At 43.7% G+C, this 13394-nt stretch overlaps 4 protein-coding genes across 6 annotated transcripts; 2 read left to right on the plus strand and 2 right to left on the minus strand.

Moving 5' to 3' along the window:
- Positions 1–463: 463 nt before the first annotated feature.
- Positions 464–3116, minus strand: LOC125543309 (plastid division protein PDV1-like). The gene is made up of 2 exons (XM_048706621.1): positions 2730–3116; positions 464–1218 (listed from the first exon to the last, which is right to left on the minus strand). The coding sequence occupies exons 1-2, from the start codon at positions 3000–3002 to the stop codon at positions 709–711; spliced, it is 783 nt and encodes a 260-aa protein (XP_048562578.1). The 5' UTR covers positions 3003–3116; the 3' UTR covers positions 464–708.
- Positions 3117–3307: 191 nt separating this feature from the next.
- On the plus strand, positions 3308–5447 carry LOC125543312. Its single transcript, XM_048706623.1, has 2 exons — positions 3308–3659; positions 5164–5447. The coding sequence occupies exons 1-2, from the start codon at positions 3519–3521 to the stop codon at positions 5230–5232; spliced, it is 210 nt and encodes a 69-aa protein (XP_048562580.1). The 5' UTR covers positions 3308–3518; the 3' UTR covers positions 5233–5447.
- A 512-nt stretch (positions 5448–5959) lies between these two features.
- Positions 5960–10744, plus strand: LOC125543308 (mitochondrial carrier protein MTM1-like). Of its 3 annotated transcripts, none has more exons than XM_048706618.1 (10): positions 5960–6437; positions 6770–6811; positions 7289–7406; positions 7496–7555; positions 8229–8399; positions 8750–8849; positions 9027–9127; positions 9239–9391; positions 9596–9654; positions 10326–10744. In XM_048706618.1, the coding sequence occupies exons 1-10, from the start codon at positions 5968–5970 to the stop codon at positions 10456–10458; spliced, it is 1407 nt and encodes a 468-aa protein (XP_048562575.1). In that variant the 5' UTR covers positions 5960–5967; the 3' UTR covers positions 10459–10744. The 3 variants fall into 3 exon arrangements, 2 of the variants coding, with proteins under 2 accessions (XP_048562575.1, XP_048562576.1); XM_048706619.1 differs by having other exon boundaries at positions 6133–6437; positions 7272–7406; XR_007298379.1 differs by lacking the exon at positions 10326–10744 and having other exon boundaries at positions 9027–9137; positions 9596–9660.
- Positions 10745–10953: 209 nt separating this feature from the next.
- On the minus strand, positions 10954–13179 carry LOC125543311. Its single transcript, XM_048706622.1, has 5 exons — positions 12812–13179; positions 12610–12724; positions 11748–11812; positions 11587–11673; positions 10954–11516 (listed from the first exon to the last, which is right to left on the minus strand). Exons 1-5 carry the CDS (start codon positions 12944–12946, stop codon positions 11253–11255), a joined length of 666 nt encoding a protein of 221 aa, XP_048562579.1. The 5' UTR covers positions 12947–13179; the 3' UTR covers positions 10954–11252.
- Positions 13180–13394: the final 215 nt, after the last annotated feature.

The raw sequence follows: 13394 nt of genomic DNA on the forward strand, positions 1-13394 counted from the left end.
GATGAACTAGGTTCCCCTCATTTTTTTAAATGAACTAGGTACATCGTACATGTCCACTGCACCTAGATTGCAAGCTCAACTTCAGCCAAAACTCAGCACCCTAATGCAAAAGGCCTTATCCTCGTAATACCTATGAAAACGTCCAAGTAAAATTTGACATGGACAAAACCTGACAGTAAATAGTTCCTGAGTTGATGTTTTGATTTGAATTTGCAAGGCTACAAAAATCCAACATAATCTGGTTTCTCGAAAGAGTAAGCTAAAAATCCAACAAAATCCTCACCTGCTTAAGCTGTAGGAAGCTGAAGAAGCAAACAGGGAACAAACAAATCTAATGAACCATCACAAGCATGAAAACAGAAAACATTAGAACAATCTAATGAACGGGGCAACAATGTCTAGTGAGTACGCAAACTTATTTCAGAACCAAGACGTTGTACAACCAAAGTCAGAGATCTGCATATACTGGCAACAGAACACAATAGATTCACATGAAGACAACATGTTGCTGCTTACAACAAGGATTACAATAGTCCATTTCAAGGAGTTGAAAGTAGCAGAGGTAATCTAGCCTAGCTAACACGATCCATACCTAGAATGCAAACTCAATGGGCACCCAGAAAATAGAAACTTCCTTCAGAATGGCAGATAAGATGCTAACAAAATATGTACAAACAACGTATCAGAAAGGCGAGGCAGAAGTCCCTCTCAACTTTTGGCTAAGAACACATCGAGATGACTCGATCTACTACGCCCTGCCAGAGACTGTGAAGAATCATCGCGATTGATCCTTCTGTAGCTGTATTTACCACAAGATGAACTTTGTTCTCCAGAAGACAACAAATGCAGCTGCAACATTGTAATCATGCCAACAGCAAACACTGCACTGTTCCCTAGAAAACCACCAATATTTTTCACATTGAAACTGTTCCTGACAGCATCAAGACTAGAAGAAACCATCCACCCTAAGAAATTTGAACCATCTCCTGTCTCCTTGGTACTGTTAGCGCCAGAATGACTTCTTGATTTCTCAGGCTTGTTTACTGACAGAAAAGACCAGAAATCATGGTAGACATTGTGCACGAAATCCAACGCCTCATCAATGACTTTGTGATTATTCCCATGGTGCTCTTTTAATCTTATGGTAAGCATGATGTGACTTTGTTGCAACCTTGCTAATGCAATATCTCGTTCTGCTTGTTGCTGTGAACAAACAGCCTGCAAGAACATTGAGTATAATACATAAGTACACAGTGCAGACATGAAATTCAAGCATTAATCGTGGTACTTTATTGATGCCTGAACATAAAGAGAATCTAAAGATTTGAGTTTCCAACTTATTAAATTCAGCCATTCAGTGTCTTTTTTAACTTGTCCAAACGTTCAGTGGTTGACTAACTTGGTGCTTTCCCTTTCGATAAAAGAACGCTACCTAGTACTTAGGTTCATTTCTGCAAAAGCTTGACAAATTAGCACAGGTTTTTTAGTTGTTTACTTGGTCCACTTCAGGATAATCAACCAGGAACTTGCATCTGTTGCAAGTCAGACACTCCATGAATATACATCATTGCATGCATTATGAAATTCCAGAACCAGCTTGGGAGCACTCTCAGGTTTCTGAAATAAGTAAAACAACCTATGCACAACTAAAAAATATCATCATTTCGGAGGGGAGACTTCTGAAATCTTATCTTCAATTTTCTATGGGTGATAGATGTGCCCAACCAGATTGTGATCTAGCGGTCTATTCGCATTTGCAGAACTACAACATGCAGAAACACACTACAATATTGCCCTGCTGAGAAGCAATAACGTATCCTATCACAAAGATATCACCTTAGTTAATCATGGTGCAAACAAGAATATTCTAATTTAAGTTAAATCACGGTGCAGACAAGCACATCTTAATTTAACAAGGATATGAATGTCCATGTCCATGGTGCAGCGGCAGATATAAATATAACCGTTGGAAACTCAAATCTTCTAAACAATCGGTTCAGTGTGGTAAGAACACCGGCACCTATGTTCAACAGAAAACAAGGTTATCCAGTTCCGATTCTGGAAAACCAAAACGAGACACATAATTTTCGCAGATACTTACCGTATTTATCAAAACGCAGGTCATTCTTGATCGAATGGGACACTGTCCTTCTAACAGAATAACAGTGCTCCTGCTCTTTCGAGGTTGGTTGGAAAACATATTCTCAAAACTATTAATATGCACAATGCATTTGTTTCCCATAATTCGAGATTTGAACCTTCAGAGAAAACCTTGCTGTTAAAGACCCATCGTCCCCAATAACACGCACTAATTCTTATCTCACCAGATGCAAACATCGACATGGCCAAATCGTCCCAAGGCATACTAATGCTCGAAAGAACTATCTTAAGATTTAGTTCAGGGTGATTTCCCTCTTCCAAAACAGCATGGACACTACGAGATTAGTATATTCAGACCAATCACTTCAGATTGTAAATCATACCCCAAATTCTGACCATGCTTTCAAGCTTCAATAGCCAGTCGGTTGAATTTACCAACATTTCTACCCACAGCGAGCCTCTCCACAGTTTACAGAAACATCCTACCAACCAAACTAACCACTTCGACACTCGGTTCAAACCAATCAACATATAGCGAAGGCCATGCGCGGAACACAGTACAGATCAAACCACGCGAACAAGAGAGAGGGTCTGAGCAGGGGATAAGGAGAGGGGTTTGAGAGGCTCACGAGAAAGCACTCGAATTGGTCCTCGAGGTCCTCGAGCGCGGCGCGGATAGCGTGGAGGCTCCTCGCCTCCTCGGCCACCGCATTCAGGTCGGCCGCCTCGTCGCCGTCCGCGGGGACCCCCTTGATGTGGACGACGCCCGCGGGCTTGCCCCCGGCGCGGCGGCGCACGGCGCGCAGGAAATGGGCGCGCGAGAGGGCGTGTATGGCGTCGCTGACCTTGTCGTGGAGGTCCCAGATGGTCTCCAGCACGGCCTCCGCCTCCTCGGGCTCCATCCGAAACCCTAGCGCCGCCCCGGAAAATTCCAGACGGCGCTGGCCGCTTTGCTTGGGTTGTTGCGGGGTTTCCGAACTGCTTGGAGGGAGAGAGAGAGAGGGGCAGGTAAAATTTTGCTGAGCAATGATGATGGTGCTGACAGTGACTAAGACATGGGCCATCGGCCGTCTGCAACATTCATTAAATGGCGGCCCTCTTAAATTCTGGGCCTGATTTCCAAGCCCTCAGGGCTCTGTCTTGGATCTGGGCTCTAGCGGGCCGGGCTCGGAAAGGGGAAAACTCGAGAGCTTTCAGAATCCTTCCTTCTATGCCATCAACGGCCGCCGGGGCGCCGCTGGTTTTCTTTCTTCTCGCCCAAGCCGCCGCCGCCGACACACCAAACCGGCAGCTGCCTGGTCGCCGGGGCCGACCCTAGAATAAATTACGAAGCAGCGCCGCGGTCTCCAGGTAGTAGCAGCTCCCCCCAGAGCCACACATCTCTCCTACGTGCTGTTGGTTGGTTGGATTGGATCGGCATGGAGAAGGAAGCGACGACGCCGCGGCCGGTGTGCGCGCAGGAGGCGCTGGCGCTGCTCAACTGCGCCGCCGAGAACCCCTACGACCGCGACAAGTGCCTCGCCCTCCTCGACGCGCTCCGGGAGTGCATCGCCCAAAAGGTAATTATAGGCCCAAGTGCATCGCGTTTGGTGGACCGTTTGCTCATTCTTGCCGATACAACTATGATTGATACAAACTATGATTTGTGATCCTGTACTTAAGGTCTTACATCTTAATAATTCCTTGGAAGGAAGATATTACCCACCACTGAGTAATCTTATCTTTGTGCCTAGCTGTTTTTAGGATGGACAATTGTGGGACTCCATAGCTCCCAAACATGTGTATCTCACATCATTGCTTCCGTGTAATTTCGAGCAAAATGAGCACCATGTCACATAATTCCTTGTCCAGTTGGAACAATCTTGCATGCTAAAGGGATACATACTTTTGTTGGATGGTAGAGATATCAACTTGCCGATCAAAGCCTGGTTAAGTGTGAGAAGTTAGAAAGGCTTAGTTAAATCACTTGTTTGTACTCGGAGTTACAAGTCTGAAACTACTTGTCTGTACCACTTAGCCAATAACAATTTATTAGTGCTCGAGGTAATTCCCCTTTGAAAAGCAAAGTGAAAATACCAAAGTCTTTTAATAGTTTGTCTCCTTTGAGGATTGTGTGATATTCGGTACCGGTAGTTAAATGACGCCGTATTATTAAAAAGCAACTTGTCTAAAATATGTTCGTCAGGTGGATATGTGTTATCTAGCAGAATGACTACTCCAAAAAGTTATCAACAACAACAACAACAAAGCCTTTAGTCCCAAACAAGTTGGGGTAGGCTAGAGCTGAAACTCATAAGATCTTTCTTTTGGGTTTCATCTCCATAAGAGTGGCTGAGTTTTGACGTTGGCTCGCCAAGCCTATCACAACCCTCCTCCTTTACCCGGGCTTGGGACTGGCTATGTCGAGAAAACATAGGCGGAGTTCCAAAAAGTTATCAGAACATGCAAAATAAATTGACAACACGAGATGCACCTATTATGTCATGACATTTTTAACACATTGAGAGAAAAAAAATCGATGCAATCAATAGTAGCTGAACAACCGGAACCGAATCCTCTGCAAACCTTTAACGCCTCCTGTTTTTCTCGTCTCTCAGCTCCTCTTGTCCACTGTCTTGGTCCCACAGTTAGTCGAACCCTAGGTCGCCTCCTGTTTCTCAATGTATGGCCAATTTTGATATGAAAATTTGTCACATTATCCATCTGCCTACATTGCATGGAATGCACCTTTCGATTTTATACTGGTTGCTCCCTATTGTTGCAGTGTCGTTTTCTATTTTTCCCCTGTGGCCATGAGAAGTTACTACATCACAATGTGGCTACACTCTGCAGAAATTGGGTGCTAGCAGAAATAATAATATTAGTCACGATCAGTTTGTTTCATAAAGAAGATGCAACTGGTCTTTGTGTGGATGTATTTTTGCTGTTATTATCCAACTAAATTTGTCTTTTCTTGTCTCATGTTTTCCTCCAGGCAAGTCATCGCGAAGTATATTTCTGTCTTATAAGATGTATTGTCTTGTTCAAATTTCTATAAATCCCCCTCATTTTGTTGAAATGCAGAAAGTGAAGAAATTTTCGTTGGCTGAAGCAGGCTCCACCAGCACCACGGAAGCTCCAAGAAGCAAATAGAAGCCCGCAATATTTCAGTGCCACTTACATAACATGTTCTAGGCCGGCCATACTGGTTTAGTGTTGGATCTGTCCTTTGTAGTTCATTTCAGATTTAGAGACCCCCCCCCCCCCCCTAAACAACAAAATCCAATATGTTATGTCGAGTTGTCGACTGGAGATTATATGTAATTTTTACGAAGTTTGAGCAGACAAGGATGAATGTACTTTCGCTAGATTTGCTGCTGCCGTTCCTATCTAGTTTCATGATTGCAGGTGTCTGAAATAGTCGCATGAACAGTTGCCATCTCTTCACAGGTTTATGCTGGTAATTGTTCTGTGCCAAATCGTCGATAAAAGGGTAACTTGATGATTTCGAAGCATATTTTTGGCCTGTTTAGTATCCGATCCTGACATGTGCAATTTGATGCGTTCATGGAGATTTCTTGTACTGCGTCGACGCTGATGTTTCTTGTCTTGTCTTACCTTTGTCTGTCTGGCAAGTACATATTCTTTCAGCTCCGGTCGTGAAGCAAAGCCATGTTGTCCCCGGGCTTATGTGATCCGCACAAGTAGGAATATGAAAGAACATTGCTGTTTTTTTTTTTGCGGATGAAAAGAACATTGATGTTACTACACCAAATGACGTTTGATTACACCACATGAGAATCGAAAAGACAAATCATACTACTGTATTACTCATGGAGTGGTATATATATACTCCAAGCAGAGGAAGTTTGACAAGGCTCGACGTCCATGCAGTCGAGCGCCATCCTTCTCGCAACAACGACACAAGTCGGCAGCTCACGCGTAGGCACACACGTAGCTGCAAGCGGGCCACGTGGGCACGGCGCGGTAGCGGTGGTCGCTTCTTCATCTCTCTCGGGAGCTGTACGCTTCGAAAACGAGCCGTGTCGACGCGAACGAGCGTCCACCAGACCACCACCACCTCCCCCTCCTCTCCAGGATTCCTCCACGCCGCCGCGATTTGTGGTCGGCCCCTTAACTAGCGGCAACGATACACACACAATCAATCCGTCCGCCGCCGCCTCCTCCTCCTCTCCCCCTCCTGCCTCGCCATGGCCACCGCGGAGCGAGCCCCGGAGCAGCTCGCTCCGCCGCCGCCGCCTCCCGAGCGCGTCATGGGGTTCGCGGAGCGGGCCGTCGCGGCTGCCGGCGCCGCCGTCGTCTCCGCCGTCCTCGTCAACCCCCTCGACGTCGCCAAGGTATGCGCCGCACCACTCACAACTCACAAGCGTGCCAATCGGCCAATTGCCATGCCCCAGCCTCTCTCCGCCAGAACGAAGCGAATCGTCCTCCGCGGGCGCGGGCGCGGGTCCCGCCATTTCCCAGCGCCGTCGCGAGGCTTCTAGTCTCGGTGAACAGGGGGCAACGCCTGCTCTTTGCTCCCGATAAAAGTACACCTAGAAAGTAGAGTTTGTCGGCGTGATCACTATTTTTCTGCCAAGCGAATTGGCCAGAACTTGTGACAAAAATCAAAATGTACATATAGAGTTGGACCGAATGTATTGATTCAAACCCTTATTTTATCTTGCAGACAAGACTACAGGCACAGGCCGCTGGAGTTGTCTACAATCCGGTAAGCATGCCAGTGATGCCACTTCTATCCCACACACAGCGGTTTCACAATTGAATGGTCCTACAAATTCTCTGGTCAACAAGAAATGAATTAGAAGTTCACATTAATTAAGAAACAGAGGAAAATCAAAACCATCAGTTAGACCATTTCTGTATATTGTAAGATTTATAGACCACGTGCTTGATTTTTTTTTCCTTTTGGGTTATGTGCCCCATTCTATTTTAGGAAAAAAAGATTAATATCTATGCGTACATACTTCTTTGCAGTAGATAAACCATCTGCAGCACCCAATTCTGATAATAGTTACATACTGACAAGCAGATATGCTTCTGTCAGGGTGATTTGTGGTTTTGTCATTTTTCTTCTGAAAAAGTGTGTGTGGTATTTATTTTTTGCTAATTTCTTACACAACAGTATTGCTTGCGTGTTTATTTGTTTTTCTCTGAAATACATTGCTCAGATATGGTCAGATTTTAGGTGCTATCCATGGTGTAACCCTGGTGGACTGAAGTTGAGTGGTTTAGGGCCATCCTGCAGTCCTGAATGCTTTCAGTACAGAGGAACAATGGATGTGTTCTCTAAGATCACTAGACAGGTAAAATGCACTTATTGAGCATTCTTCTTCACTGCGCTTTCCTGTTTTGGATTGATCATCTTCAGTAACGATTTTATGACCCCTTGCAGGAAGGAATTTTTAGACTCTGGAGAGGTACTGGTGCAAGCTTAGCGTTAGCTGTACCAACGGTATATCCTTTCAGCTGACCATGGCTAGTAATCTGTTTGTACTAATTGATCTATTTCATACCTTAATATTCCATGGAGCTTTCCTTGCCTCACACTTGATTTCCTCTATAACATTTCTCTTCCCATTATTTATCTTCAAGTATCATTTCGTCTGTTGTAAACGTTGTGTTCTATATATTCATGACGAAGGATTTTCTAGGGGTCTTATAATCAGGATAACTTTACTGTCCTCCTGTGAAGTCCGACACAATTTCTCTTGGTAAAGCGCAAGGGAACAAAAATAGGAAAATAACAATGGTCTAATTCATTTCGATGAAAAACATATGGATCTCGCACATTGGTTGCTCTTTAATAGCAAGTTGGATGGAATGCCCTTGTTTTCTCAAAAAAGTTTGATCACACCTGTAGCAGTAATTATTTGTCCTACAATTTGAGGTGTTCAAAAATACAAGCAGGAACAGAATTTGTGGTGTGTATATATTAATGCTTGTTTGAGGTTTGGTGTGTCTGACACAATCTTCCTATAGACTGTTACTGATTTAGGATATAATGTATCTTCTGTGCCCTCTTGGATCTGTATTCAATTTGGATTAGCATCATGGAATCTTAGAATTATACATTTTGATATAACTGACATTTTTATCTCACTAGAAATCTATGCTTTGTTTTCCAGGTTGGGATATATCTGCCTTCTTACGACCTGTTGCGCAATTGGATTGAGGAATATTCAGATCACAGTTATCCCAAACTTAGGCCATATGCCCCTCTAATTGCTGGATCTATTGCACGATCATTGGCATGTATAACTTGTTCCCCTATTGAGTTGGCAAGAACACGTATGCAGGTCAGCCTACTGAATCCTCGCTTTTTTACAGTTACCACTATTAGAAAAGAGAGCACATGTACTAGGGGATGGAAGGGGGGCCTGATATGTAATTTCGCTCTTCAACTCTTGTTAGATGTCAGAAGATTGTGTACAGTAATACTTTGTGAGACATTGTCAAAGCCTTAAGATAAGTGATGCTTTTAGAGAAGTAAAAATAAAAATATTTACTAGCTTGTGATTCAACAGAAATTGCCAGTACCTGCATGGTTGAAACAGTTGAAACAGAAACAGAAACTTATCCTTGATGCAGCTTTATTCCCTATGCTATTATTCAGACATAATTATGTATTTTCTTATTACAAATATAGGCGTTCAAGCAATCAAGTGGTGGAGCAAAACCCCCTGGAATGTGGAAGACTATGCTAGGCGTGCTTTCATCGAGGCAAAGCATCAGCCACCCTGAGAATTGTATGCATACTATACTGCCTGTTGGCCTGTAACTAATGAATCAGTCAAATCATTGCATGGCTAAAGCACAACAATTGGCCATACCAGCTACATTATTCTCAAAAATTTGTACAAACAAACTAATAATTGAAGCTTTATGTTCTCATTTGTTTTGATTAAGCTATATACTATTGACAGTGCAAACAGCTCGGGGATACCATCTTCTGTGGACTGGTATGGGAGCACAACTTGCACGTGATGTCCCCTTTTCAGCTATATGTTGGATGGTTCTTGAGCCAGTGAGATACTGTACTGAGCTTTAGTATATTATATTATGATTTAGACAATTTGAATTCAGCCAAACCTGTAGAGCTAACTACTTTTTCCACCTGTAAATGCTTTCTGTACAGACTAGGAGACACTTATTGGGATTATTAGCTGGTGAGCAAAGCAATGCCGCAGTTATAATGGGGGCAAACTTCTCCACAGGCTTCATTGCTGGAGTTATCTCTTCTGGCGCAACATGTCCTCTCGATGTTGCCAAGACACGCAGACAAATAGAGGCAAGTAGAGCTTTGGACCGTTAGCTTATCACTAGTTTCCTTAAGACTGCTCTCTACTGTCCTTTGTTAGTTAGATTTATGTGCCCTCGGTCATTCCTGGTACGCAAAGAGCTTGGAATTAACTGCTATCGATAAATAAAATACTTCTTTTTTTTATTTTTGCTCAATATTCTGCGCTTCCTAAATTTACCACTCTCATTTCAGAAGGATCCTGCTAGGGTATTGAGCATGAACACGAGGCGCATACTTCTTGAGGTTTGGAGGTATTTTACATTTCCCTTCAGCAAACTCCGTTGCAACATACCCACCTTAGGTTTTCAATAAGTGCCATCAAAACTCCATAGTCATCAGGGTTAGAAATGGAAAGAGAGTGGAGCCAAAAGTTAGAACAAGAATTAGGCTCCCTAAGCTCTACTAGCATAGAGAAACATGTCCTCTGCGATAGTGAAACTGTTCTCTTCAATAGAACGTGGGACTATAAAATTCTTCATTCAAGAACACATATGCTGATGAGCTAGTAAGCATCATTATGTTTACATTTCCATTAGCCGAATCCTTCTAAATGAGAAAGAGATAGGCTTTGTTTGAGGTTGCTGAACTGTGTTGAATTGTACTTATTTTATAATCTGCTGTGGAAAACTAGCCATAAAGCACGCAAAAGTGAGTAAAACAAACACTAAAATAGAGAAAGGTGGGTGGGGTTAATGGGGATTATGAGAATCCACTAAAATACCAAATGCAGCCATAGTCATAATCATTTAGCTACAGTTTGCCAGGTGTTTCAGGCATGCTTAATGGTGTGTTTATTTCAAAACAATTTGCGGTAATTTATTTTTTATCTTGCCGTCAGCATATATTATTTAGTCTCTTGCATATAGCAAGTTTTCTGCGCAATGCAATGCATATAACACTCGTAACGCGTCACTTGTCACAGGAATGAAGGTATCAACGGCCTATTCAGAGGAGCGGGCCCTCGCATGGCACGAGCTGGGCCTTCGGTGGGCATTGTTGTTTCGTCGTATGAAGTTGTCAAACACATCATGCACAGAAAACATGCAGAGCTATGAGCTTAGATTTAGTCGTATGTAGAACACACGAGCCTTCTGATCAAACCAACAGCGGACCTCCTTCTGATCAAACGTGACTTCACTCTCCTGAAAGCCGGTTTACATTGCATGCCTACCTTATCAGAAGGGGGGTTTGAGTGTCTGTGTAATAATAAAGGGTAGAATGCCCAAAATGTTGTAATTTCTCGTTGCAAGAAGTTTTGGGTCAGTACTGTGTATTTGTGAGATTCTGCTAGGCGTTTGAGCAGCACGATCACGATCAGGGTTAGAGTGATGGGTTCAAAAACCGTAGCAATCTTCAGAGGCAACAGACAATTAAAATTTAGACTCCTTACACGATCCGCCCTGTAATTGTTGGCTCCTTTAAACCTGTTATTATCTCCGAAGTTGTCATCGCAGGATCAGGTTTTACTGATCAAATCACAATGCACAAGCACCCAGAAGGGAAATAAATTAATGTCTTCTGCTGATCAGGTCGAAGTGCACAAGCACAGGGAAATAAATTAATGTCTTTTGATGATAGGTCGAAGTGCACAAGCACCCCAGAAGCAAAATAAAGGAATTCTGGGAAGCTGAAATGCTCATCGGGTAACATCAGACGTTATGTAACATAGGATGGTCACTTCGACTGAGAGATTACTTAAGATACAAGTACTCTCTCTGTCTCAAAATAAATGTCTTTGATTTAGTATAACCCAAGATATCTCGATGCAAAAACGGTTCAAGGTGTCGGCTCAATGCCTCTTCTTCCTGCATGTATCTTGGTATACAAAGCACAATAGGCAGGTGTTCCATCAACGTCTGTTCCTTCGGCCTCCCTTCCCCTTTCCTTTCCCCTTTCCCTTTCCTTTCCCTTTCTTACCCTTTCTCATTTCCCGCTCCGGCGCATCTCTGAACGATGACGACGAGGACTGCTTTGGTCCTCCCATGAGGTGCTTCACATCGAGTATACCGTTCTTGAAGCGCCCTTCAGTTGCCCTGAGTACTCGGTCCTCTGGTCTAAGCTTCTCAAATTTCTTATTCTTGTTTTGTTTCCTAAAAATCCCAAGCAGTCTTTCCTGTACAGAGTTATCATGCGTCACTCACTATTCCAGAGCAAACCAGAATCAGAGTAACTGAGAAACATACCTCCTCAATCTTCTTTTGTTCTCTTTTCTGCTGATTCTTCATAGCTGGGATTGCCACAGATAATGGTGTACGCTGCTTCTTAATGGCCTATTGCAGACAAATGAAAACTATTGAGATAGTGCAAAGTTTCAAGTCAGGATATACAAGGAAACAAAGATTACCTTTCCACCCAGTTCAACTACTTTGCGGTTCTGTATTTTATTCTTGTCCTTCCATGTAGTGGCACCTGTGAATATAGCACCGAGTGAATGTTTGAGCCTGAATAAAAACTCGAGATCAAATGGTAAGCGTACAAGGAGAGATGAGCTCACTATTAGTCTGTTTAGTTGAAGAAACACTGACATATTAGTCTGTGTAAGAGTAAGCAAAATCTGAAATAATTGGAAATTGTTCTGTTGTATGCCTATGCAAAATGCTAATGGGTTTCACCTCTAGCCTACCCCAACTTGTTTGGGACTAAAGGCTTTGTTGTTGTTGTTGTTGTTGTATGCCTATGCAAAATGCTAATCCTTTTTAACAGCTCGCTAATTGGCTACGACAGGATCTTCTGGAGCTCTGTTTTGGAAAAGTTGATGTGTGCTTTTGTTTGAGGATGTAGTTCTTTTCGCTGGGTGTGCCTATAGGTTGTAGAATATAATGTGCATTCTGTTCCATATTATAGTTTGGGTTTGAACTTTGAAGACATAATGCTTTCAACTGCGTCTATGTTTCTGTAGATGCTCCAGAAAGAACTTCACTTCTTTTTGGGGAAAGAGTAATATTACTGTTACCATTGTTTGGTTTATGAGTTATTATTATTCAATGTTATGTTTTGCCCAAATGTTTCAGATTTTGCTTCACAAATACGAGATCTTGAATTACAATGTATCCACTACGGTAGTCATCAAATAGCTAGACCAAAGCGCGAGCTGTTCTTTGACATAGTATACTAGCAGCTATGGCACATGCTGAAATTTAAACCACATTGAAATAAGCAGAACAAAACAGTTCATAACGCCCGAGGATGCAGCATGAGATAATTACCGAAAAGCTCAACATCTTTCAACAACTTCTCAATATCAATGTCAGGCTCATCATCAGACATGTCGGTAGATTTCGCCGGAGCTGGCTTGTGGTACATATTTGAAAGACTCGACCCCTAGAGGAGAAAAGGCCAGCACAAAATTAGGAACTGATGATGGCTCGGAACAGATGTGCTCCAAGAAAAAAAAACACAGGGGCAAACCATGAAGTGGTGATACTCGCTGCTCGACGAGGGCGCCTCGGCACGGCGCGGCTTCCGGGGGGCAGAGACGGACGGGTCGAAGACCACCTCGGCCGCCGCTTTGATAGGTCTTGATTTGGGCATCCCCCTCACCATCTTCTTACCCAGCTCGTGGTGGCGCCAAAGTTAGCGGCTCTCGGCGAGGACGGCCGACAGTACGGGAAGCGGCGACAGGGCAGGCAGCAGGAGGGATTCGGGGTGGACAAAGCGGAGGATATGGAGCCTTGAGCGTCGTTGCCGGACCTGGACGTGGGAGGGGAGCTTAGGGGCGGCGGCGGCGGCGGGGTTGGGGAACCTGGTCGAGGGAGGCTTTGGTTGTGGTGAGTTGGGCTACTGGGCTTTGTTGTGGTTAGCATGTCATTAAACTGGCCCAAGAAACATTTTTTCGAAGGGGAATTACACGGAGGCCTCCTCTTCGTCAAAACATATTTGGCGCCTTAAGCGCCAGTTATTGGCCATTTGGCAATTGGCTCACACCCCTCTTTCCGGGAGCAACTAGTTAACGAGCGCTCCTTCGGAAGCCTCGCAACGATCAGCGCTACTT

Source organism: Triticum urartu, chromosome 3 (genome assembly GCF_003073215.2).
Source record: "Triticum urartu cultivar G1812 chromosome 3, Tu2.1, whole genome shotgun sequence".
NCBI lineage: Eukaryota > Viridiplantae > Streptophyta > Magnoliopsida > Poales > Poaceae > Triticum > Triticum urartu.